The sequence below is a fragment of the Telopea speciosissima genome, chromosome 11, assembly GCF_018873765.1.
Source record: "Telopea speciosissima isolate NSW1024214 ecotype Mountain lineage chromosome 11, Tspe_v1, whole genome shotgun sequence".
In the NCBI taxonomy this organism is placed as follows: domain Eukaryota; kingdom Viridiplantae; phylum Streptophyta; class Magnoliopsida; order Proteales; family Proteaceae; genus Telopea; species Telopea speciosissima.
Window position 1 is genome coordinate 6,671,775 of NC_057926.1, and position 25,226 is coordinate 6,697,000.

The 25,226-nt window shown below is 39.4% G+C and overlaps 5 protein-coding genes across 5 annotated transcripts; 3 read left to right on the forward strand and 2 right to left on the reverse strand.

Annotated features, from left to right (window-relative positions):
• Nucleotides 1–722: 722 nt before the first annotated feature.
• Nucleotides 723–1,481, reverse strand: LOC122644715 (protein FAR1-RELATED SEQUENCE 5-like). The gene is made up of 2 exons (XM_043838107.1): nt 858–1,481; nt 723–773 (listed from the first exon to the last, which is right to left on the reverse strand). Exons 1-2 carry the CDS (start codon nt 1,479–1,481, stop codon nt 723–725), a joined length of 675 nt encoding a protein of 224 aa, XP_043694042.1.
• A 4,526-nt stretch (nt 1,482–6,007) lies between these two features.
• On the forward strand, nt 6,008–7,278 carry LOC122644716 (basic blue protein-like). Its single transcript, XM_043838108.1, has 2 exons — nt 6,008–6,197; nt 7,079–7,278. The coding sequence occupies exons 1-2, from the start codon at nt 6,008–6,010 to the stop codon at nt 7,276–7,278; spliced, it is 390 nt and encodes a 129-aa protein (XP_043694043.1).
• Nucleotides 7,279–13,172: 5,894 nt separating this feature from the next.
• LOC122644577 (basic blue protein-like) lies at nt 13,173–14,170 on the forward strand. Its single transcript, XM_043837955.1, has 2 exons — nt 13,173–13,347; nt 13,969–14,170. Exons 1-2 carry the CDS (start codon nt 13,188–13,190, stop codon nt 14,166–14,168), a joined length of 360 nt encoding a protein of 119 aa, XP_043693890.1. The 5' UTR covers nt 13,173–13,187; the 3' UTR covers nt 14,169–14,170.
• Nucleotides 14,171–15,862: 1,692 nt separating this feature from the next.
• Nucleotides 15,863–17,018, reverse strand: LOC122644717. Its single transcript, XM_043838109.1, has 3 exons — nt 16,458–17,018; nt 16,197–16,398; nt 15,863–15,906 (listed from the first exon to the last, which is right to left on the reverse strand). The coding sequence occupies exons 1-3, from the start codon at nt 17,016–17,018 to the stop codon at nt 15,863–15,865; spliced, it is 807 nt and encodes a 268-aa protein (XP_043694044.1).
• A 3,838-nt stretch (nt 17,019–20,856) lies between these two features.
• Nucleotides 20,857–24,852, forward strand: LOC122644718 (basic blue protein-like). The gene is made up of 3 exons (XM_043838111.1): nt 20,857–20,997; nt 24,022–24,130; nt 24,653–24,852. The coding sequence occupies exons 1-3, from the start codon at nt 20,857–20,859 to the stop codon at nt 24,850–24,852; spliced, it is 450 nt and encodes a 149-aa protein (XP_043694046.1).
• The last annotated feature ends 374 nt before the right edge of the window (nt 24,853–25,226 follow it).

Below are 25,226 nucleotides of genomic sequence, written 5' to 3' on the forward strand. Positions count from 1 at the left end.
ATACAGCAACTAGAGAGCATAATGTGTTTCTTCATGAACCCTTGGTTTAGACCTTCATACCATGAAATGAATCATCATAACAGCAGCCATTGGCAAAGCAATACCCCAAACCCATAGATCTTGTATCCGAAATATTGTCTACCTTATGTATCTTCATTAATGAAACAAAAAATTTTCTTGTAGCACTCAAGGTACTAAAACTCGGGTCTCGGAACCAACTCGACTCTTGGAAAAACCGAGACGAGTCGAGATCTCACCGAGTTGGTGCATTTTTTTTTTCCAACTTGAAGCCTGAACTTTGGGTCAACCCGAGATCCGAGATCTCGCCGAGATATGTCGAGTTTTGTCCAATTAGGTAAGGTATTTAAGTGGTAGGTGGGTTAAAATAATGGGTCGAAACCGAGATCCGAGATCTCGCCGAGATATTGCACTTTTCAGTTTCTGATGCCATCTCGACTCGGTATTACAAAAAATCGAGAATCTCGGCGAGATCTCACGAGATTTTGGACTATGGTAGCACTCAACAATATATGTCTAAGCAGCATGCATCAATTCAACAAACACATGGTTTATGCTGTACCATTCTTATGTAAGAAGTAAAAAAGACAGAAGTAGACTGACAGTGCAGCCGGGGTGGGGGTTGGGAGGAGGAAGTAGTGGGAAGAAGAAGTGACAACATACATGAGATCAAACATACCAGATCAGAAATCTCTCTCTAATATCTATTCTTCATTGTACGGGCTGTTGAAATCATTTGCCGACGCTGATACTACCTGAACAAACATAAGGTATAGTCCCACATCAATAGTATTGCACTAAAAAGTACTAACAAAAAACCAAGTTTCTTAGAAACAAACCTTCTTACAAGTGGACTTGTTATGCCCTAACTCCTTACAGTTGCCACATCTATTCTTCCTTCCACTTGTCATCTCCATTGGATGTTTACTACGACTTTCATTAGGCTGACCCTTTGCGACCACATCCATAGGAATATGGAGATTACGATAGAGGTCATGTGTAGCATTGGCAGAGGGTTGTGGGTCAACACCAAAAGTTTGTGAGTTGGATTCACCCATTGCTTGTAAGATTTTTTGATTCACAATCCCCAACGCAACCGTAGCAGAATCACATGCCTCTTGTGAACCACTGATTGTGGCTATCAAACGCCTAACAGCATCTTGGAAAGCCCACATACTTGTTACTGATCCAAATCCTCCATCACTTACTTCTTTGTGACTCGACAAATAATGCCTTGCATCCATGGTCCACCGTTTTAGGAGATATTGGGAAGGTATCTCCTTGAGGTCCGTCTTATGGAAGACTCGCAGGATGTGCTTGCATAACAAACCCATAAACTCAAACAATTTACAGCTACAAGTGACAACATCGGCATCAAGGTCATACCTAACTTCACACTTATACTCATCGGGAACATCAAAGGGACCCACCAAATATTTTTGCTTTTGACCGTGTACTTCCATTAACGTGGCTGTTAATACTAGTGCTGCAGACCAATGTTTCTTAAAGATTTCAAAAATCTTCCTTGTATACACTTTAGATGCATGCACCTCCAAAGGACTGCCAACTAGCAATGGAGGGTTTGTGTTTATACAAGCAAAATTACTACTAGCTTCCCTCTCCAGTAGTTACTGTAGAGACCACCAAACTCATAGACCTTTACAGTAGAAAAAAAGTTACTACAGTGACCACCAAACTCATAAAACCTTTCAGTAGAACAACATTATAAACTCGTCCATGCTATCTCTGACCTAGAGACCTTAACCTCAGCTTCATACATTGAATTTTCTGCGAACAAGAGTCGAATTCTACTTATATGGTCTATAATTACTATAAAAAAGTAGGTCCTCAGTTCTGCCCAGTGAACCAACATACCCCCTTCCAAGAAGTTTCTGGAGAGAGATCAAGAAACAAAATTAACAATCATAGCATGACCAACAGAATCTTTTATCACAACTACCTGGGGTAGGATAGACTACTCACAGATCCACCCAATTATTATCAAACTGAGTTTTCTCTGGTCCACCAGGCAAAGGAAGGTACTGCCTATTGGATTTCCACAGCTATTTCTGCTACAAAACTCTATATAAATAGAGGTCTTTTTTTTTGGGATAAGACACTAGAATTTTCTTGTATCCCACGCAAATAATTAAACAATAAATGAGACCCAGATCTAAAACGAAAAAATTGAACAACCTCAATTCATTTGTGTGGCAGCCCTCTATGTTCTATTTATTAGGAAAATATTCTTTCTTTGCCATTGATTCCATAGTGAAACATCCGCTATATCTTTGGTATCTCTAGGGTTCAAGCATGGAGCCAGGCTCACCAGCACTTCATGCATTAAACAACCACTCTTTTTATACAAACAAATAAATATTCACATTTCCCCAACTTTCCTAATTACAAACCCCATACATGACAAGCAAAACTGAAATCACCATCTCGTTGACTCTCTTCTGCTTTGTCTACATTAGAATCTGTCATTGTTCTTGTTCCTTTTGACTTCTGCCATTTACCACCTATGACAGTCTTTGACATCTCTAGTTGTCCACTACTCTACTAACAATATGCATGACATTATTTTTTTTCATTGCACACATAATTCAACAATCATGTTTTTGGTACTTTCCTAATTATCACCTTTATACATAACAAGCAATAACTGAAGCCGCCATCTCTTTGGCAACTTTTTGCTGAGACATTTATGTTCCTTTTTCATAAACTGCTATTCATCACATATGACACTCTTAGGCAGATTGGCACCTCCAGTTGGGCACAATAATTATGGATATGGGTATCGAAATAGGCTTGAAACAGAGAATATGGACAGGGATGCAACATAGGGCTTGAAGGGAGAAAATAAAGAAAACAGGACTAAGATCAGCAAAATATAATGGAAATTGAGTTGAAGCAATAGGAGGCACCATAAGATTGCAACCCATAGAGATGGGATTTCTCTCTGAGTTTAAAGAGTGCAGCTGAACAGAAGGTGTGTTTCTCTCACCAAAACTCAACTTCTTGATTCAGGAACCCATCAGCAATGGTGTAATGAGAGAAAAGGAGATTGACAGTTTTGTTTAGCCATATAAAAGCTGCAGTTCTGGGCTTTGATGATTTCCCTAAACCTCATTCCCAGAAATCCTGATCAGTATCTTGGATTAAATCCAAGAGTTTAGTCATTCCATGGTAGCCCCAGGTTACAGAGAAAATCAATTGCTAACATGGAGGCTCTATATTCTTATCCTCCCTATATAATCTAACCGATGGCCTATTTTCCCCTTTCTTTGTTGCTGCCATAGGTTTTGAAATAGTTCTATACTGCCGGAGGATTAAACAAATTTAAAGAACAAAAAAACGAAGTATACCTGCAGTGAAGATGTTTCCCTCTATAATCTAACCGATAGCCTATTTCCCCCTTTCTTTGTTGCTGCCATAGCTTTTAAAATAGTTCTATACTGCTGCTGGATTAAACAAGTTTAAAGAACAAAAAAACGAAGTATACCTGCGGTGAAGATGTTGTATCCAAAATGCAGTGGCCTTCAGAGCTCGTGAACAGGGTATGTTCAAGCTTCAAAAAAAAAAAACCCACATCCAATCATTCACAATGCCATAGGTTTTGAAATAGTTCTATACTGCTGCTGGATTAAACAAGTTTAAAGAACAAAAAAACGAAGTACACCTGCAGTGAAGATGTTGTATCCAAAATGCGGTGGCCTTCAGAGCTCGTGAATAGGGTATGTTAAAGCTTTAAAAAAAAAAACCCACATCCAATCATTCACAATGCCAGAAAGAGCGAGAGAGCGAGACAGAAAGAAAGAGACAGTGACAGAGCGAGAGAGAAAGATAGAGACAGCGAGAGAGCAAGAGAGAGCAGACGTAATACATGTTGCTTCTCCTACAGCTTGTTGATGACATTCCAAGTGGGAAGCACGAAGAACCCTAGGAGACTGAGGCGAGAAGACGAAAGAGTGTTTTACGGTTTTTTAAGTGTGTTAGGTATTTCTTTTTCCATTATAGATAGGTATTTCTTTTTTAATAAGACAATACATATTTCGTATAATAAAAGATACGTATTTAAGTGTATACCATTGTATACCAAATCAATGCATCATATTTAACTGTTTTAATCCTGCAGTCCAAAAACTATCCCTCAAAAGATTCTTAAATGGGATGGACAGACCAGGAAACCCCGCCCCATTTTTTAAATAATATTTTAATCAATAAACGGTTCACCAAAAAAATTTTAAGATTAATGATTACGTAGAACCTCCGATTGAAAAAACTAAAGAAGTGAAGATAATAAATATGTTCGGTGAAATACATATTTTTAAATTATTTTTATAATTTATTGGTGTATATTCCAAGGATCGTGCAATGAAGTAGAAATAATAATTTATTTGAAATTCAAATCTATTAATTAAAATTAAAATTTCAAACCTAATTGCAAGATGATTCTTCTTCTTTTAAATATTTATTTCTTACATAAGCCATGCAAAAAACAATAAGCCCTGTATATTTTTTTGGTAACCAATGAGCCCTGTATTAAAAGGGCATATTGTATAGAAACAAAAATCAATGCATGATGCAAAAAACGCGATGAAACGGAAAAAAGAAACAATTATACAGCCACAACGCAGAGATATACGTGGTTCCGTAAGGTATCTATGTCCATGGATTGATGAGAATAGTTTTACTAGTCATCTCTGCACGTTTCTCTGTGTGTGCAAAGAATTCATCGTAACTTTAATAAGCCCATCACTTCAAATGTATACACAATTTTCCAAATCAACCCTATGTAAAAACCTTAAAAATTTTCTTAGGGTAAATTACACGTCACCCCCTGGTTTTCAAACAAAACTTAAATCACCTCCTGGTTTAGACCCCTATATGACAAATTAGTCCCTACCATTAGTTTTATGTTGTTAAGCGATGATGTCAACCAGTTAAATAAATTTAAATCCCTATATCACCTTTGACGTTGAAGATAAAGGAAGGGTAGTATTCTAAATTTAATTCTAATGTTTTAGTACAATGGTAAAATAATCCTTTCACACCAATAACGAATAGCAAACTAACACTGTTACTGTAGAGGGGGTGATTTGAGTTTTTTCAAAAACTAGGAGGTAATCTGAGTTTCATTTGAAAACTAAGGAGTGATGTGTAATTTATCCATTTTCTTATGAACGAACCTTTTGATAAGGAAACCCACAATCCAAATGACCAAATACAAGACATTAACCCTCAACATATTGTACATTTAAATATATGATCATCATGATCTCATTTCAAATCAATCAAAGATCTCCACATGCAATTTTAAGGTTTTAAGAAAATCAATTTCCATTTGGGACTAGGCGAACCGTTGAAAGAATCAGAGGAAAATCCAATACACGGTAGACTATATATTATAGTACGGTTCCAAAATTCTACATGTGCCCTATCCAAGTTATTCCCCACCTATCAAATGGTTGTAACCACCGAACAAAATCAGCCGCATCAATTGAAATACTTACCGACAAGAGATAAATACAAGAGGCACTAGTGTACGCTATGCAGCTAGACATGTTATTTCTTCCTATCATTTAAAAGTTATTAGCTATTAGCTATTAGATGGGGGTGGGTTTAGTGGTGAACCATGAATTCCATGTTTCTTATAAAAAAATTTTTTTTTTTTTTGAAGTTTCTTTTGTGTTTTTAAATTGGTTAAGTAGTGTCAACGTGAGAAAAAAATAATTAAGAAATAGATGACTAATAATGAAGAACTACTCCAATTAAGCCTCCCACTTCGTGGCTTCCACTAAATCAATTAGATTTCCTTCTCTCTCTCTCTCTCTCTCTCTTACATAACCCAACTCTTTAAAAGCCAGCCTCATACCCTTAAACTCCTTACAGCAACTTCCAAATAACTCTCTCATTCTCTCCCAATCTTTCTGTAAAGAAATAGTAACCATATATATCTAGCTAGTTAGCTAGGTTGGAGGATATAATGGCTGGTCAGGAGAGAGGTAGTGCAGCAATGGCCACCAAAGGGATTGTGATGTTGTTTCTTCTTTGCTTCATCATCCAGTGTGAGATTGCTCAAGCAAAATCCTACATTGTTGGGGGTGTGACCGGTTGGACCTTTGAGGTTGAATCCTGGCCTAAGGGAAAGAAGTTCATGGCTGGAGATGTACTTGGTACGCATCACATACCCCTCCATTAATGTTTATAGCAAGAAAACTACATGTTTGTCCCTTGTGTTATTCCCCACAATTGTTCTAGTCATGGGTAAAAAAGGGTTTTTGGAAACAAGTTAAAAGTGACTTATCATTATGTCATGGACCGAGTTTTTCTGCCTCCACCCACCATGAATGGAATCCCATTCACCGAGGGGTGGGAGAGGGCGAGAATAGATGTCAAGAGGATATTTTTGAATATATAAAAACCCTAGGAGAGGGTTGTGAACCCTAGGATGGTGGGTGAACTATCCTCTATGGGTGGAAGAAAACTTTGTCCTTGAGAAATTTTCAAAAAGTTGTCATTATTCATGTGAAATGACAAGATAATTACTCTTATATTAAATAACTTTTGAGAATAAAAAAATTAAGGTTAAAACTTCTTAGTTCACCTACTTGATGACAACAAGATACGTCAAATATATCAGATTTGAATATGATCCCTAATCAGGTCATGTAAGATCTTGTATTATAACTTCTTAATTAATAACCTCTAGGGGTTAGCGTAGCTGGCTTGGAGGTGACATGCGACTCCACCTCAGGAAGTGAAGTCTCGTGATCAAACCTTTGCCACTGCATAATTTCTTGGGGCCACCCACCTAAGGCTCACTAGGGCCCAGAAGCTCTCGGTTCGTGCGTGGCGCAGGGGTCATGTACGAGCCCAGGGGGGATTTAGTCGACCTAAAGTCGGATACCCCTCCTGTCTCCCCAAAAAAAAAAAAAAACTTCTTAATTAATGATGTGAAAATTAGAGAAAATAATTTTAGAATAAAGTATTCACTGTTTTTTTTATTTTTTATTTTTATATATTGAAATTGATCATTTACTTAAAATGTTAACAGTGTTCAAGTTCCTTCCAACGGCTCACAATGTTGTGAAGGTGAACCACTGGGGCTACCGGAATTGCACTGTTCCTAAGGGATCCTTCATTACGAGTACCGGAAATGATCATATCAAATTGAGGAAGGGAAATAATTTCTTCATCTGCAACTTGCCGGGGCATTGTTTGAATGGAATGAGGATGGCAGTTTATGCAAGTTAATTAATTTTCACCTATTTTTCTTAGAATAAGTTATAATTTCTTCCTGTAGTAGTTTTTGAGGCTGTGAGTGTACTTTATCAAAGCTATATATAGCGCCCATTGAAATGGAAACAATGAAGACTTGGTTATGTGGTCTCTTGTTGAAGTTTTGATGTGGCTGTATGTAAGAAAACTTGTAAATGCTTCAATTTGATCATTGCCCTTGAAAGTGGCGGTGGAAGCGCAATCGATACAATATTGAAATGGCAACAATGACTTGTTTATGTGGTCTCTTGTTGAAGTTTTGATGTGGTTGTTCATAAGAGGACTTGTAAAAGCTTCAGTTGATCATTGCCCCCTTGAAAGTTGGAAGCACAATCGATATTCTATGGGACCCACATGGAGTGGATTCCATCTAAACAGCTGGGAGCCATTCTCGTATGTTCACGTAGTGCGCCCAAGTCGTACATGCATGACCACTATCTAAGAAGATATATAGGATCTCATACACGTCACATGGGTGCCTCTGACCTCTACTTAGAAAGGTAGCATAACACACCACTTTAATTTATACCTCAAAAGAGAAAAATGAGAGGTATAATCAATTAATTAAATCAAAACAAAGGAGTAGGATGATTACCTATTGAGATAACCTTGAAGAAGATGTGTTGGATTCCACCAATCTAGAGTTAGGGATAAGACCTCAAATTCGGATGTGTTCACCCTAAGTGTAAGGGTAGCAACATGTTCTTTTTAACTCACTCAAAAGAAGAAACCTTACTTTTGTAGAGTTTTCCCTAAGCACAACTTGAGGAGAATCCGGTCCCCTCAATGTGAGAGAACTGTTATCTATATAGTACGTAAACCCTTAGGTACGTTCTAGGATAATTGTATGGATCTACATCATTCATTAGGAATCTCCCAAGTTAGTTTTTTCATCAACGGTGTAAGTTTGGACAATAATTTTGTCCAATAAGGTATAACTGTGTAGATTTCGTGCAAAAGGGGTAACTTGGGGGCTAAAGAGTTTCTAATTACAGGCCCCAAGCATCCAAATTAGATCCCATGTGCAATTGGCACCCCAATCTTCCAAGAAGGAAAGTGAAATTTTTTTGCAAATCTGCAGCACTTGACAATGAATGTTAGAAAACTGAAATAAAAAAAAGGAATGGACGGGTGAGGCTGCCTGAATCAAACGAGATCGCTTTGTCCTTAAGACAGTATTTGCACCCTTACTACTGTACTGAGTTACAACAAATCTGCCTCCCAAGATAAATCAAGCCTGGACTTGATTATTGTTTTTACAGTAATCACCTTGAAACTATGAGAATTGTTATATACTGAATGACTGACCTCGTGGGCTTTTATGGGTTTGGACCTGACTGTTCATATGGGTTACAACCATTGGGCTCACATGGCTGTTCGGATGAGTCACAACCACTGGGCTCAATGTACGTGCAAAGTGCACCATCAAAGCACCACATTGTGTCTCGTGCACGTGTATGTGTATGCGCTCGGACGGTCACCGTCCTCGCTCGCTAGTGCACCGTACAATCCTTTCTAAACATAACATGTGATAATAGATCACAATCATATATATGCCAAAAGATTTCCTTCTTCACAACCGATGTGGGACTAAAGTCCCACAACAATATTTAGAAAACTTCCAACAATGAAGAGGGCATGCTGGACAATGAGGCCTTGTCGAAGAACAAGCCTTGTCGTTGAGTCGGGGCTTCGAATATCCACCCCATTTAACTGGTTGTCAAGCTTTTATTTATTTACCTCAACACCGGCAATATTTTGTTCAAAAAAATGGAGGGGTTGTCATGATGTCGAGTGAGCTTAGTCGACTGTGGCTCATTGTTGACTCGGGGGCTTTATGTTGATTTCCCCTTTGAGTAATCCTTGTGTTTTTTTTTCCTATTATAACCAGTTCACTTTAGAACCGGGCTAGTTCCAAATAGAATTAGGCCTGGCTAGGCCTATCCAGGATTAAACTTGGAATGTTCAAACATCCATATCCTTGGTTCTATATGTATGAATTAGGTGATTCAAAAGCCATTTTTTCTCGTTGTTTCGCATACTTTGGTTCGGTATGAGAATTAGTAATTGCACTATGTGGCATGTACTCCCTCCAGTGTTAGTCCCACTCTTTTGAAATAGAATCTTCTCCTTGTGAAAGGGTATTTGATCTTGTTTTTGTTCCAAGTGTAGCTATGATGAAATAGTTTGCATATTGAATGCATGTTGGAAATTTTCAAAATATTGATGTTTAGTCCCACATCGGCTATGAAAGGAAAGCTCATTGGGTTTATATGTGTTAGTGGTTGTTATTATCACATTTTATGTTTAGAAGAGATTGTACGGTGCACTTGCGAGCGAGGACGATGACCGTCCGAGCGCGTGCGCATGCGCAATGTGGCGCTTTGATGGCGCATGTGCGCATCATCGCAGTATGTCGCCTTTATCTTTTCAGGATCGACGGTGTCTGATCAAAGGGTGCTTAGGATCAATCCGACCATTGGATCGGTGGCTAATCAAAGGGGGGTGCAACCATTGGTTCAACGTTGACCCCAATGGTTGCAGCCCACACGTACAGCCATGAAAGCCCAACCCAATAGCCATGACCTGTCAGGTCAAGCCATATGAGTCAATGGGTGTGACCCATCCGAACAGGCCTTATGGGCTTATAAATGGGCCACGAATTCTCTCAGTCCAGACATTAAAAAAAATCTCTTATTGCTTCAGTGGTTATTGTCTCTGCAACCAATGACAGACCAGCTTGATTTATCTTGGGAGGCAGGTTTGCTACAACCCTTTGCAGGAATAGGAGGGTGCAAATACTGTCTTAAGGACATAACGACATCGTTCGACTCAGGCCATCTTTCTGTCTTCTTCCTTTTTTATCCCAGTTTTCTAACAATGCACCATCGAATTTCCGAGCTAGGTAATAGTCACTTATGTCATTTTTTGGTACAAGCGGTATTTTGTAATTTTATAAATGATTTGTGAATGAGCCCAAGGGTGTGCACAACCTTCTTGGTTAGTAAATAACAAAGATCTTAGCGTCGATGTCTACTCATCATTGTCTAAGTGGTCTTCAGGGGTGAAAAAATGAAATGTATACAGAATGCCTCGCTCGACAAGGGGCGATTGTCGATTGACACTGGCCCATTGGAAACTCGGGTCATGTCATTGTTGATCTGCAGTGGGATCAAGGATAAAATTGTGATGAGTTTCTCATTTTAATTATGGTTATTTTCACGATTTTTGGTGCTCTAGGGATTTCCAAGGGTTCTTTCCATCTTTTAATGCAATTGTAGGATAGATTGTAGGATAGCTTGAAGGATTGGAGCCTTGAATCCATTTTCTTTTCTCCTCCTTCTCATTTCCTATATACTCTTATGAAACCCTAGGTTAGGGTTTTCTTTTCATTTTGGGTTGATTTCATTGCAATCTCACGGCAGGAAAAAGGTAAGAGGGTGATGGAAATGTGTAAAGAATCTCCTAGGAAACCTAGAAGCTTAAATATAGTGATTCGGAATAGCGAAGAGGCAACTATGTAGTTGAGAAACATTAGCAAGCATTGCAGAACCCTCATAAAAAAACTATCTGAAGTCTTCAAGCAAGAGATTTCTTCCTCTGCTTTGGGGCATGCCACTCAAGTAGAGTCCATAGAGGATTTGGGATACCTAACGATGAGCTCGCACACCCAGGATCGATACGCAAGTGCTTAAAAGTCCGTCAAAAAAGACTTGAATCTGCAAAAGCATAACGCTTGGGCGCAAAAGAAGGCTGCCGAGAGTTGTCCTCTATCTCTACAATTACTATCGAGGGCATCTTAGAAGGAGGGGTTAGAGGCACCTCTTCCGCTATCAATACTATTTTTGAAGCAGACGTAATAGCCTGACTGTCATTTTTTTGACTAGGGCTTACCATATCAGTGGTAGCTTGAGAATGCACAACAATAGGACTACATGACAGTAACGGTGCATTCTCTAGAGTCATAGTACCAGTAGCTGGACCAATAAAATGGTTAGCCAGGTTAGCAGAGTTCTGGGCAAACACAAACGAACCGGCTATAACCTCAGGTTTAGAATAAGCCATGGGCCTTAAAATATTAGACCGGGAAAGGTCCAAGCTTGAAGGGAGACAAGTGCTACAAAGCCCATTAGTAGTGACAGCAAACATACCTGGAATCGGGCCCCACTACTAGACTCCTCTGGGCCAATAGGCCCATTAGGGTCCAGCCCACAACAAGGAGACACACTCTGGCCTAACCCATCGTGGTCTGAACCGCCCAGAGAGCTATCCGCCACAGGGCCAACTGCTGGACCAAACTAATTGGCTTAAGTTCTGGCCATCGCTATGCGCAGGCAGCTCTCACCGATTCATGCATCAAAAAGATTTGGTTTTTTCTTTGTCGGTCTTTCCATCCAAATAAGAATCTCACCGCGTTTGTGACTTTTTTATATCTACTTTTTTTTTTTTCGCTTCTATTTTAAATAATATTTTAATCAACAAAAGGTTCACCAAAAAAATTTTAAGATTAATGATTGCGTAGAACCTCTGTTTGAAGAAGTTAAGATAATAAATATGTTCGGTGGAATACATATTTTTAAATTATTTTTATAATTTATTGGTATATATTCCAAGGGTCGTGCAATGAAGTAGAAATAATAATTTATTTGAAATTCAAATCTATTAATTAAAATTAAATTTTCAAACCTAATTGCAAGATTTTTCTTCTTCTTTTAAATATTTGATTATGTTGATCACAATTATTTCTTACATAAGCCATGCAAAACACAATATGCCCTGTATTAAAAGGGCGTATTGTGTAGAAACAAAAATCAATGCATGATGCAAAAACGTAGGGATATATGTGGTTTCGTAAGGTGTCTATGTCCATGAAGTGATGATAATAGTTTTACAAGCTCTCTTCCTCACGTCTCTCTGTGTTTACAAAGAATTTACCGTAACCTTAATAATCCCATCACTACAAATTTATATACAATTTTCCAAATTAACCTTACATAAACCTTAAAAATTTTCTTATGAACGACTTTCTAGAGGAAACCCACAATCCAAATGACAGAATACAAGACATTAACCCTCAATATATTGTACATTTAAATATATGATCATCATGATCTTACTTCAAATCAATCAAAGATCTCCACATGTAATTTTAAGGTTTTAAGAAAATCAATTTCCATTTGGGACTAGGGGAACCGTTGAAAGAATCAGGGGAAAATCCAATACACGGTAGATTATATATTATAGTACGGTTCCAAAATTCTACATCTGCCCTATCCAAGTTATTTTCCACCTATCAAATGGTTGTAACCACCAAACAAAATCAGCCGCATCAATTGAAATACTTTTTTTTTTTTTGGTAGGAGCATCAATTGAAATACTTACCGATAAGAAATAAACACAAAAGACACTAGTATACGCTATGCAGCTAGATAATGTTCTTTCTCCCTATCATTTAAAAGTTATTAGCTATTAGCTATTAGATTGGGGTGGGTTTAGTGGTGAACCATGAATTCCATGTTTCTTATAAAAATATATATATTTTTTTTTTGAAGTTTCTTTTGTGTTTTTAAATTGGTTAAGTAGTGTCAATTAAGGTGAGAAAAAAATAATTAAGAAATAGATGACTAATAATGAAGAACTACTCCAATTAAGCCTCCCACTTCGTGGCTTCCACTAAATCAATTAGATTTCCTTCCTCTCTCTCTCTCTTACATAACCCAACTCTTTAAAAGCCAGCCTCATACCCTTAAATTCCTTACAGCAACTTCCAAATAACTCTCTAATTCTCTCCCAATCTTTCTGTAAAGAAATAGTAAGCATATATAGCTAGCTAGTTAGCTAGGTTGGAGGATATAATGGCTGGTCAGGAGAGAGGTAGTGCAGCAATGGCCACCAAAGGGATTGTGATGTTGTTTCTCCTTTGCTTCATCATCCAGTGTGAGATTGCTCAAGCAAAATCCTACATTGTTGGGGGTGTGACCGGTTGGACCTTTGAGGTTGAGTCCTGGCCTAAGGGAAAGAAGTTCATGGCTGGAGATGTACTTGGTACGTATCACATACCCTTCCATTAATGTTTATAGCAAGAAAATTACATGTTTGCCCCTTGTGTTATTCTCGATAGTTGTTCTAATCATGGGTTAAAAAGGGTTTTTATTTAAAACAAGTTGAAAGTGAGTTATCATTATGTCATGGACCGAGTTTCTCTCCACACACTATGAATGGGATCCCATTCACAGAGGAGCAGGAGACGGTGAGAATGGGTATCGGGAGGGTATTTTGGAACATACTAAAACCCTAGGAGGAATTTGTGAACCCTAGGATGGGGGGTGAATGGTCCTCTACATTAAACAACATTTGACACTAAGACAATATAAAAAAATTAAGATTACGACTTCATAATTAGTTCACCTACACGATGACAACAAGATACGTCAAATATAACAGATTTGAATATGATCTGATCAGGTTAAGTAAGATCTTCTACTATAACTTCTTAATTAATGATGAGAAAATTAGAGAAACTAGTTTTTTTTTTTTAAAGGGGGGATCCGAGAATGCGAAATCGATCTAGAATGCATTCCAAGAATGCATACCAAACACTGCCTTAGAATACATTATTCATTTTTATTTATATTGAAATTGACCATTTACTTAAAATGTTAACAGTGTTCAAGTTCCTTCCAACGGCTCACAATGTTGTGAAGGTGAACCACTGGGGCTACCGGAATTGCACTGTTCCTAAAGGATCCTTCATTACGAGTACCGGAAATGATCATATCAAATTGAGGAAAGGAAATAACTTCTTCATCTGCAACTTGCCGGGGCATTGTTTGAATGGAATGAGGATGGCAGTTTATGCAAGTTAATTAATTTTCACTTATTTTGTCTTAAAACAAGTTTTAATTTCTTCCTGTAGTAGTTTTTGAGGTTGTGATTGTATTTTATCAAAGCTATATATATATATAGCGCCCATTGAAATGGCAACAATGAAGACTTGGTTATATATGTGGTCTCTTGTTGAAGTTTTTGATGTGGCTGTATGTAAGAAAACTTGTAAATGCTTCAATTTGATCATTGCCCTTGAAAGTGGCGATGGAAGCGCAATCGATACAATATTGAAATGGCAACAATGACTTGTTAATGTGGTCTCTTGTTGAAGTTTTGATGTGGTTGGTGGGTGTAGGTATCCGATTAATAAGATAGGCGGTAGTGAGAATACAATCACCCCAAAATTGGATGGGAAGGTGGGCCTGGAAGCGTAAGGCACGGGCGACCTCAAGAAGGTGCCGATGTTTGTGTTCAGCAACCCCATTTTGCTGGGGTGTGCCGACACAAGAATGCTGGTGAATAATGCCATTGGTGGAATAAAATGCGCTCATGGGATGAGAAAAAAATTCGAGTCCATTATCAGTCCGTATTTGTTTGATGCGATAATTAAATTGGGAAAACACCATTTGATAAAAAGAAGTGAGAATAGTGTCAGTTTCAGATTTGTGACGCATCAAATAAACCCAGCCACATCGAGAAAAAGCGTCCACAATGGTGAGAAAGTAATGAGCCCCAGTAAGAGACGATGTATGGTAACCACCCCAAATGTCACAATGGAGGAGATCAAAAGCATGTGAACTACGCGTAGTACTTAAAGAAAATGGTAAACGCGTTTGTTTAGATAAATGACATACATCACAATGGGATTTAACTAAGGGTGTCAATTGGGACGGTTCCCGGTACTTGGGACGGGACGGTACCGGTACCGGTACCAAAAGTGTCAATCCCAGTACCGTCCCATTTACTTAACGGGACCAAACCTAGATCCCAGTCCCGATTACTAGCGGGATGGGACGGTACGGTTCCTAAACGGTTCTAAACTTTGTAGAAAAAGGAAGAAGTTTAATTGTTCCTAATGGGAAAATCCGATTGTGTTTTCCTCTTTGATTTCCCAAACAAAACCTTATTATCACACATATTCTTGTCACATGGTACTACTGAGTGGAAAAAGAAAAACTTGGTACATGAAGTTGCTTGCGGACGAGAGAGTAGCACTGAACCGGGATTTTGAGAGGCGAGACTTCAAGAGCTGTGGCTGTCCCGTCCCTAATGCATCATAAATATAATTCTTATACCCTATTTTTTCTCCCAAAAAAAAAAGATCTTATATATTTTTCTTTTTTAAACGGTACTAGTATGTCGGTACCATTCCGGTACCTTATTGGTATTTGATGCATGGTACCGTTGGGAATCCGTCCCAGAACCGTCCGTCCCATTTATCATTGGTACCAAAATCGAGATACGACCGTCCCATTTACTAATGGGACGGTACGGTACCTGGTTTTAGCGGGACGGTATTGGGACGGTTCCCGGTTCCGGTCCCAAATTGACACCCTTAGATTTAACAGGGTGAATGTTATCAGAAATAAAAGAAGAAATACGAGAAAGACGATCACTAGATGGATGACCAAGCCGCATGTGCCACAGGGTGGAGGAGGTGGAACAGTGAGTCGGAAAAGCTGTAGGCGGAACTAAGGGAGCCGCAGTGGAGGGAGTGAAGTAATAGAGATCATCATGCATCGTTCCCACTCCAATCAGCCGCTTCGTTGACAGGTCCTGCAAAACACAAGAAGTAGGGGAAAAAATGGCAGCACAATTTAAAGATTTAGTTAATTTACTGACAGAGATTAAATTAAACTTGAAAGATGGGACAAATAAAACGTCATGGAGTGTGACATCCGGACCAAGAGACTTATGGCCCAAGTGGGTCACGGGTAGGGTGAGTCCATTGGGTAAACGAACCGGAGGGATGTGTGTGGCAGTAGAGACATTGGTCAGGCTGGATAGATCATGTGTCATATGATCAGTGGCCCCACTGTCGAGTAACCAAGAGGAAGAAGCCATACCTGAAACAGAGAGACAAGTGGCGGTACCTGCTAGATTGGAACTGGGGGAAGACGAACCAATGTTCAAAAGAGATAAGAGCTGCTGAACTTGATCAGTAGTTAACCCATTAACAGGCATAGTAGAGATGGCAGCAACCTGGGCTGGTTTGGGTGCAAGATCACAGCCAGTGTTGGGGCCCTGAGAAGGGCGACGAGTGCGAGACTGATGTCCAGGAGGATACCCATTAAGGGCCAGCAAGTGGCACGAGTATGCCCATAAACCTTGCAGTAGTCGCACCAAGGACGCCCTCTGCTCTGTCGTGGATTCCCGGGATTGGTACTGCGACGATCTGAAGAAGCGTTGAGGGTATGGCCAGCAGCCATAGCAGCAGTATCGACTGGAGAAGGCAAAGTCAAAGAGCGTTGTTGTTCGTCTTGGAGAAGAATATGATAAGCCTGGTTGACATCAGGCAAAGGATCCATAGCCAGGATATTGGATCGAAGAGCTGCATAGCTATCAGAGAGCCCCATAAGGAACTGATAAACACGTTCCTGTTGGACAGTGGAATGCAAAGCAACCTGAGCACCACATGAACAAGTGGGTACTGGGATGTAGGAGCAGAGTTCGTCCCAGAGTACTTTGAGCTTGGTGAAGTAAGCGGAAAGGGTGTCAGTACCCTGTTGTATGGTAGCAATCGAACGTTTGAGGTGAAAAATTCGGGAAGCATTACTTCTGGAGAAACGTTCTTCAAGTTCTTTCCACACATCATGTGCTGATTCCACATAGATGACGCTGGCGGCAAGATCGGGAGACAACACATTTAAAATCCAAGAGAGAACCATGAATTTAAACCATCCCTAGATTTGAACATCAGAAGGGGGAGATGTTGGTTTCAATAAACTTCCATCAACGAACATCATTTTATTTTTGGCGTAAAGTGCCATTCGCATTGCTCGTCGCCAGGTCAGATAATTATCTCCTGTTAACGGTGAAGAAACGAGAACAGCACCAGGATTGTCAGAGTGGTGAAGATAATATGGAGACGATGGCTCAGTCCCTGATCCGCTGGCTCAGTCCCTGATCCGCTGGCTGAAACAGTGGGAACTGATTGGATTGAGGCATCAGAACTATCCGAGGGAATGGGTGTAACCATCGTTGAAGACTAAGGTGAGATTGCAAACAGTAGCAACAACGCCTGCTGGAACGATGAAGATCTGAGGAGAACTAGACTTGCTGCAACGATCAAAGAGAGACAACAATCAAGAAGAGACTGGTTGCAACGAACGAGAAAAAGGTGAAGAATCCCAATAACGCTCTGATACCATAATAAAATCAGAGAGATTGTGAATATCACTGTGAGCTTTTCATTAGAATTGTGAAGAACATATACATATTACAAGCCTTGATTTACAAGGAATAGAAGAGAAGAATAGAAGAGTAGGTTACGAAAACCAATAAGGAATCCATATCACATGCAGTATAGATTTTCTATTCTTATGGAATTCTATATCGTATGTGATAGGGATTCAGTTACAAGGGTAAAAGTAGACTTTTACTAAGCCCGGTCTAATAGTTCATAAGAGGACTTGTAAAAGCTTCGGTTGATCATTGTCCCCTGGAAAGTGGCGGTGGAAGTGCAATCGATACTCTATGGGACCCATATGGAGTGGATTCCATCTGAACAGTTGGGAGCCATTCTCGTACGTTCACATAGTGAGCCCAAGTTATACATGCATGATCACTATCTATGAAGATATATAGGATCTCATACACGTTACATGGGTGTGTGTATGTGACCTCTACCTAGAAAGGTAGCATAACACACACCACTTTAATTTATACCTCAAAAGAGAAGGAGAGGTATAATCAATTAATTAAATCAAGGAGCAGGGAATGCCCAGGGCACTACCAGCCATTGGGCTGTGCCGTACATATCCCTAGGGATGCACCAAGATGTGTGTGGCACATCTCAACTGCTGGATGCCCCCTGGCAACACCCTGGGTGCACGCCTCCTTGGAGATGAGCTAAATTCGTGTTGGATACCACCAATCTAGAGTTAGGGATAAGGCCTAAAATTCGGATGTGTTCACCCTAAGTGTAAGGGTAGCAACATGTTCTTTTTAACTCACTCAAAAGAAGAAACCTTACTTTTGTAGAGTTTTCCCTAAGCACAACTTGAGGAGAATCCGGCCCCCTCAATGTGAGAGAACTGTTATCTATATAGTACGTAGACCCTTAGGTACGTTCTAGGATAATTGTATGGATCTACATCATTCATTAGGAATCTCCCAAGTCAGTTTTTTCATCAACGGTGTAAGTTTGGACAATAATTTTGTCCAATAAGGTATAACCGTGTAGATTTCGTGCAAAAGGGGTAACTTGGGGGCTAAAGAGTTTCTAATTACAGGCCCCAAGCTTCCAAATTAGATCCCATGTGCAATTGGCACCACAATCTTCCAAGAAAGGAAAGTGAAAAAAAATGGCAAATCTGCAGCACTTAACAATGAATGTTAGAAAACTAGAAAAAAAAAAAAAGGAGTGGACAGGTGAGGCTGCCTGAGTCGAACGAGATCGCTCTGTCCTTAAGACAGTATTTGCACCCTTACTACTGCACTAGGTTACAGCAAATCTGCCTCCCAAGATAAATCAGGCACAGTAATCACTTTGAAACTATGAGAATTGTTACATACTGAATGACTAAACTCGTGGGCTTTTATGGCTTGGACTTGGCTGTTCATATGGGTTACAACCATTGGGCTCACATGGTTGTTCGGATGAGTCACAACCACTGGGCTCAATGTACCTGCGAAGTGTAAAGTGTACCATCAAAGCACCACATTGCGCCTCGTGCACGCGTACGCGTTCGGACAGTCACAGTCCTCGCTCGCTAGTGCATCGTACAATCCTTTCTAAACATAACATGTTATAATAGATCACAATCATATATATGCCAAAAGATTTCCTTCTTCACAACCGATGTGGGACTAAAGTCCCACAACAATATTTAGATAAATTCCAACAATGAAGAGGGCATGCTTGACAATGAGGCCCTGTCGAAGAACAAGCCTTGTCATTGAGTCGGGGCTTCGAATATCCACCCCATTTAAGTGGTTGTCAAGCTTTTATTTGTTTACCTCAACACCGGCAATATTTTGTTCAAAAAAATGGAGGGGTTGTCATGATGTCGAGTGAGCTTAGTCGACTGTGGCTCATTGTTGACTCGGGAGCTTTATGTCGATTTCCCCTTTGAGTAATCCTTTTTTTTTTTGTTTCTATTATGACCAGTTCACTTTAGAACCGGGCTAGTTCCAAATAGAACCAGGCCTAGCTGGGCCTATCCAGGATTAAACTTGGAATGTTCAAACATCCATATCCTTCGTTCTATATGTATGAATTAGGTGATTCAAAAGCCATTTTTTCTCGTTGTTTCGCATACTTTGGTTCGGTATGAGAATTAGTAATTGCACTGGGTGGCAAGTACTCCCTCCAATGTTAGTCCCGCTCTTTTGAAATAGAATCTTCTCCCTGTGAAAGAGTATTTGATCTTGTTTTTGTTCCAAGTGTGGATATGATGAAATAGTTTGCATATTGAATGCACCATCGAATTTCTGGGGTAATAGTCCCTTATGTCATTTTCTGGTTCAAGGGGTTTTTTGTAATTTTTTAAAGGATTTGTGAATGAGCCCAAGGGTGTGGACAACCTTCTTGGTTAGTAAATAACAGAGATCTTAGCGTCGATGTCTACTCATCATTGTCTGAGTGGTCTTCAGGGGTGAAAAAATGAAATGTATACAGAATGCCTCTCTTTTACTGAGACTATGAAATAGTTGAAAGACAAAGAAGTGATTCTATTTGAAACCGACAAATCGTCTACTAGCACCTTGCTTAGGGGTACCAGATTGCAAGACGCAAAATGATGAAAACACCGATGCACGAAATCATCAAATGCAATGGTAAAACGATAATCAAAATAGTGTGCAATTTTAAAAGACATTATGTGAAGAGTATTTTAGATGCAACTTACTTGTGGGAAACTCTATACGGGGGTTTAGTAGGATTGACGGACCGATTCTGTTGTCGAAGGGTCATGTCTTAAGTGTTTTTTGTAAAAGATGTCTATTAGGGGGAATTTTTATCCTATGTAGTTACTACACGGTGCAGTACTGCACCGTGCGGTGGCTGCAGAGGCCATGTGCACCATGTGGGGCCCACTATGCCACATGGCCTCTGCTTGCCCGCACGATGCAGTACTGCACCGTGCAGTTACAAGAGAAGATAATGATTCTTGTTAGGGGTACTAAACAATAAAGCTAGACATTGGTTGGCCTCGCTCGACAAGGGGCGATTGTCGATCGACACTGGCCCATTGGAGACTCGGGTCATTTCATTGTTGATCTGCGGAGGGATCGAGGATAAAATTGTGATGAGTTTCGCATTTTAATCAGGTTATTTTCACGATTTTTGGTGCTCTGGGGATTTTCCAAGGGTTCTTTCCATCTTTTATTGCAATTGTAGGATAGAATTGTAGGATAGCTTGAAGGATTGGAGCCTTGAATCCATTTTCTTTTTCTCCTCCTTCTCATTTCCTATATACTCTTATGAAACCCTAGGTTAGGGTTTTCTTTTCATTTTGGATTAATTTCATTGCAATCTCATGGTAGGAAAAAGGTAAGAGGGTGATGGAAATGCGTAAAGAATCTCCTAGGAAGTCTAGAAGCTTAAATATAGTGATTCGGAATAGCGAAGAAGCAACTCAACGCCATATGGTACCTGAGATACCCACTCAAGATGATGATTTATTGAGTGTCTGTGATCTTGTGGTGAACTCGATGTGATGAACGACGATCACCTTCAGATGGCTAAGCTGTTGTCCACCCCCCTCTTATTAGAGGCACTAGGGAACTGTATCTAGGGGTGTCAATGGGTCGGGTTGGGCGCGGGCTGCCTAAACCCCGACCACGACCCTAGAGGCCTTAACCTAAACGCTGACCCTGACCCAACTCTGCGGGGCCAAGAAACCCTCAACCCGACCCGGCCGTGCCAGGTTTTCCCTAACCCGGCCCTGCTCGACCCGACCCAGCAGGTCGGGTTGCCCCGATTGACCCCTTTGTCCTGAACCGACCTTGGCTTTAATTTTTTTTTTGGAAATGGTTTTTCTTATGCCTGTAATTTTTACTATGCCAAAGTTGATCAGATTGTAAACATCACTTCAATCTATACGTGGTTTAGAGTTTAGAATAAACACATAATGAACTACAAGAAGTCATGCACAAAAGAATCAAAATAAATGACATTTGTTGATGAAATTAAGCAGAAGAAAAATATACAAAATCCAGTAACCCAAAGGCTAGAAGGACTGAAGGAGCCAGCGGACCGGATCAAAATTGAATCGAAGAAACCCCTAAATCTATAAGAAGGAAAATGAAAACAAATCTCAATCTTAATGAAATTGGAAATATAATGTAACAAAATCAGAAATTTAGAAGAATATCATGAACAAAAAGAAAGAAATTAACATTCCAGGACACTTAATCAACAAAATATTATTATTGGTTAAGAAAAAACTAAAACAGATCGAAGCAATAGGTTAACCAATAAAATTAAAACTACTTCGGCTGTTCCACTAGGGACATTGTTTTTAAGTATTACTTCCCAATAAAATTAAGACTCCTACTGTGACTACAATTACAATCTAGTAACTAATTAACTCCAATGACCATGAGTGCTAATTCCACAGATTAATTAAAAAGGCAATCCTCGTGACAGGCCTAATGAAGGCCTAGTAATAACAGAAGAACCAGAGAGAGAGAGAGAGAGAGAGAGAATCTGGGGAACCAGAAAGTGAAATCTAGGGGGTTTGTTTGTTTAAAATGGTGATATGTAATGGGAGCTCCTCTGGTACTTAGATTTCAACCAGAGAATTCAGGGAAGACGCTTCCCTTTTGACTTAAAAAAAAAAAAAACCCTTATCGATTCCAGCGAAAACGCCCACCACCCCTTTTTTTCTTCGAAACTTCGATTAACCCTTCTAGGGTTCGACCCGATGAAAAGAAAAAAAAAGGAGAATGAGCAAAGAGAAGAGAGCGAGAGAGAGAACCAGAGAGAGATACGGAAGAAGAAGAACAATCGGACATACCTGGTCCAAACCCGCCTTGCAGTTCTCCTTGTCAGCCTTCTCCTCCAAAGTCCAAACGAGAATGATAGATGAGGCTAATCCAGACATCGCAGAGGGAAAGACTGAAAGAGATGGGGTTTGGAGAACATTTCAAGCAAACGGCGAATGAAGGGAAATGTGAATCACATTTAGGTTAAGAGGGTTTTGAGTGTTTTTTTATTATTTTTTATTAGGATAAAGAATAATATAATATATATAAATATCTATATATCTATATATTGTATATATAAAAATATATATATATATATATATATATATACTTATAAACAATATAGGGTCGGGTCGTGCCGGGCCGGGCTCAACCCGAGGCCTAAACCCGAATCCGACCTGACCCTGCCAGAGTCAAGCTATTTCTAAACCCTAATCCACCCTTCGGGCTAAAAAATTAGGGTCGGGTCCGGGCCAGGTTTAGGGCGGGTTCGGATCGAGCGGGCTTTCTTGACACCTCTAACTGTATCGGACAGAGAACCTAGGAGAATAATTTTCCCCCATTCGACCTGCCATGTGGTATACATTAAGGCCATCCAATGGGCTATACGATGTATGTCTAGGCAAACCCTTCCCAATAAATTATGTTAAAAATAACAAGAAAATAAACTTTTAATTTTTTCTTTTTCTTAAGCGTACCTTGACTTTTCATTGTAGAGTATCAAATCAAGCTCTCATTGATTCATGATGAAAATATTTAATTTGTTCTTTGTCGGTCTGTCCATCCAAATAAGAATCCATCACATGTGACCTTTCATGTCTACTATTTTTTTTTTCTGTTTTAAATAATCTATTAATCAATAAGAGATTGACCAAAAAAATAATGTTAAAGAAAGAGAATAAATTATTGTTATATTCAATCATGGAGGATGATTTGTTATCTTTTAATTGGTTTTTAATTTTCTTTTCTTGATTTGGCCAGGTAGCCATTGACTTAAATTTAGACAAAAAAACAAAAAATTTGTCCATGTGCTTTTATGTTAATACATAACTTTCACGTACAAATTCTCACAATATTTTTTTGGACCCACATTCTTTGTCCAGGAGAGGCTGTGCCCAGACACATAGGGCGGGGTAGTGGCATTAGGGGTGATGGGCCGATCATTTTGCCCACCCCATGTATCTAAGCGCATCCTGCGACCCCGCATCAAAGAACTTTGTTTTTATTTTTATTTTTTTGATAAGCAATTCTCACAATATATGATTAATGAATACGTAGCACATTTGTATGAAAAAACAAAGAAGAAAAGACATATGGTCGGTGGGGATACTTAGATCAATCAATTGAATAACAGAACAAAAATTTTTGAAAAATAGAAATGATCTAGGAGATGGTGGTGGGTTTGATAAGGGTTTAGTGGTGAAGCATGAATTCCTAGTTTATCTTATCCATCCAAAAAAATATATATAAATAAATTAGATATTTTTTCCCCTCTATCTCTCTCTCTCTTACATAACCTGCTAACTCAATATATAAAAGACAGACTCATTCCCTTAATCTCCTTGCAGAAACTTCCAAATAACTCTCTCATTCTCTTCCAGTCTTTTTCTGTAAAGAAATAGTAACCTTATAGCTAGCTATCTAGCTTGGAGGATAATAGCTGATCAAGAAAGAGGTAGTACAGTAATGGCCACCAGAGGGATTGTGATGTTGGTTCTCTTTTGTTGCTTTATCATTCAGTTTGAGATTGCTCAGGCAAAATCCTACATTGTTGGGGATAATACTGGTTGGAACTTTGAGGTTGAGTCTTGGCCTAAGGGAAAGAAGTTCATGGCTGGTGACATACTTGGTAGGTACCACATACCTGACTAAGGGCAAAATGGTCCAAGAAATGGTTTTTTTTTCTTTCTTCTTTTTGTGTGTGTGTGTGTGTAAAGGCGAAACCCGTCTGATGTTCGAGTCTTAACATATAGTGGAAGATCAGGCAGAGTTGGTGCCTAACACCTTCCTACCTCCGTAACGTGACCCTTAACCAGATTTCTTACCAGACCATAGAGAATCAATCTTGACTCTCTTTCTAGATCAGGAATGGAGGCTCTTCCACAGGTCCTGAGCCCTCCTCCTAGCTAGCGACTCCTCATCGTGTTTTCCTCAATCCCCATTGTCATCATGGCAGTGGTCGCAGGGGAAACCACCAAAAAATGATATACATTTACAATATATATTGAATGAAATTTTAGATCAAGATCTTATTTGTTGAAACCCTAGCCATAACTTAGAAGTTTTGTTATTTGTTGTTTGATCTCCTTCTTTGATTCTCTTTCTTTTTTTTCTTTTATGAAGTTAATAATTTACTTCAAATGTTTAACAGTTTTTCAGTACCTTGCGAACTCTCACAATGTTGTGAAGGTCAACCACCAGGGCTACCGCACTTGCTCAGTTCCAAGAGGATCCTTCATGGCAACAAGTGGAAATGATCACATCAAATTGGTGAAGGGAAATAACTACTTCATTTGCAACTTTCCAGAGCATTGTTCGAGTGGCATGAGGATTGCAGTTTTTGCAAATTAATTTTCACAAATAAGATCATTCCTTCTAAGTTTCTATAATTTTGAATGTGTTTTTTTTTGGTAGAAAATTTTGAAGGTTATGCAGGGACTCCTCTACTTCCACCTGCCTGGTACTGTGGTGCGCCCCCTCACACAAGCGTGGCGGAAAGTATCGCCTTACCCTAGCTCGGACAAGGCACTCGGGCAGAGGTAAGACGGTACATTTTGCTTTGCTTGTGTGTAGAGCGCACACGACAGTAGGGGCAGGTGGAAGTAGAGGAATCCGATTAGGTTGTGCATGGGTTTTACCAAAACTACAATACTAATCGAAATGGCAACTGTCTTGTTTATGTGCTCTCTTGTTGAAGTTTTATTGTGGCTGTAAAAGGACTTGTA

Bases quoted from the DNA above. Each gene is read 5' to 3' on its own strand.
- LOC122644715 (XM_043838107.1), bottom strand. From the start codon at position 1,481: ATGGAAGTACACGGTCAAAAGCAAAAATATTTGGTGGGTCCCTTTGAT. The intron at 774-857 runs GTTTGTTTCTAA...ATGTTTGTTCAG, and splicing joins ACAAGTCCACTTGTAAGAAG to GTAGTATCAGCGTCGGCAAA.
- LOC122644716 (XM_043838108.1), top strand. From the start codon at position 6,008: ATGGCTGGTCAGGAGAGAGGTAGTGCAGCAATGGCCACCAAAGGGATT. The intron at 6,198-7,078 runs GTACGCATCACA...AAATGTTAACAG, and splicing joins CATGGCTGGAGATGTACTTG to TGTTCAAGTTCCTTCCAACG.
- LOC122644577 (XM_043837955.1), top strand. From the start codon at position 13,188: ATGGCCACCAAAGGGATTGTGATGTTGTTTCTCCTTTGCTTCATCATC. The intron at 13,348-13,968 runs GTACGTATCACA...AAATGTTAACAG, and splicing joins CATGGCTGGAGATGTACTTG to TGTTCAAGTTCCTTCCAACG.
- LOC122644717 (XM_043838109.1), bottom strand. From the start codon at position 17,018: ATGGTTCTCTCTTGGATTTTAAATGTGTTGTCTCCCGATCTTGCCGCC. The intron at 16,399-16,457 runs GTTTATGGGCAT...CCTGGACATCAG, and splicing joins CTTGGTGCGACTACTGCAAG to TCTCGCACTCGTCGCCCTTC. The intron at 15,907-16,196 runs GTATGGCTTCTT...TGTGTTTTGCAG, and splicing joins CACTTGTCTCTCTGTTTCAG to GACCTGTCAACGAAGCGGCT.
- LOC122644718 (XM_043838111.1), top strand. From the start codon at position 20,857: ATGGAAATGCGTAAAGAATCTCCTAGGAAGTCTAGAAGCTTAAATATA. The intron at 20,998-24,021 runs GTGAACTCGATG...TTTATCATTCAG, and splicing joins TGAGTGTCTGTGATCTTGTG to TTTGAGATTGCTCAGGCAAA. The intron at 24,131-24,652 runs GTAGGTACCACA...AATGTTTAACAG, and splicing joins CATGGCTGGTGACATACTTG to TTTTTCAGTACCTTGCGAAC.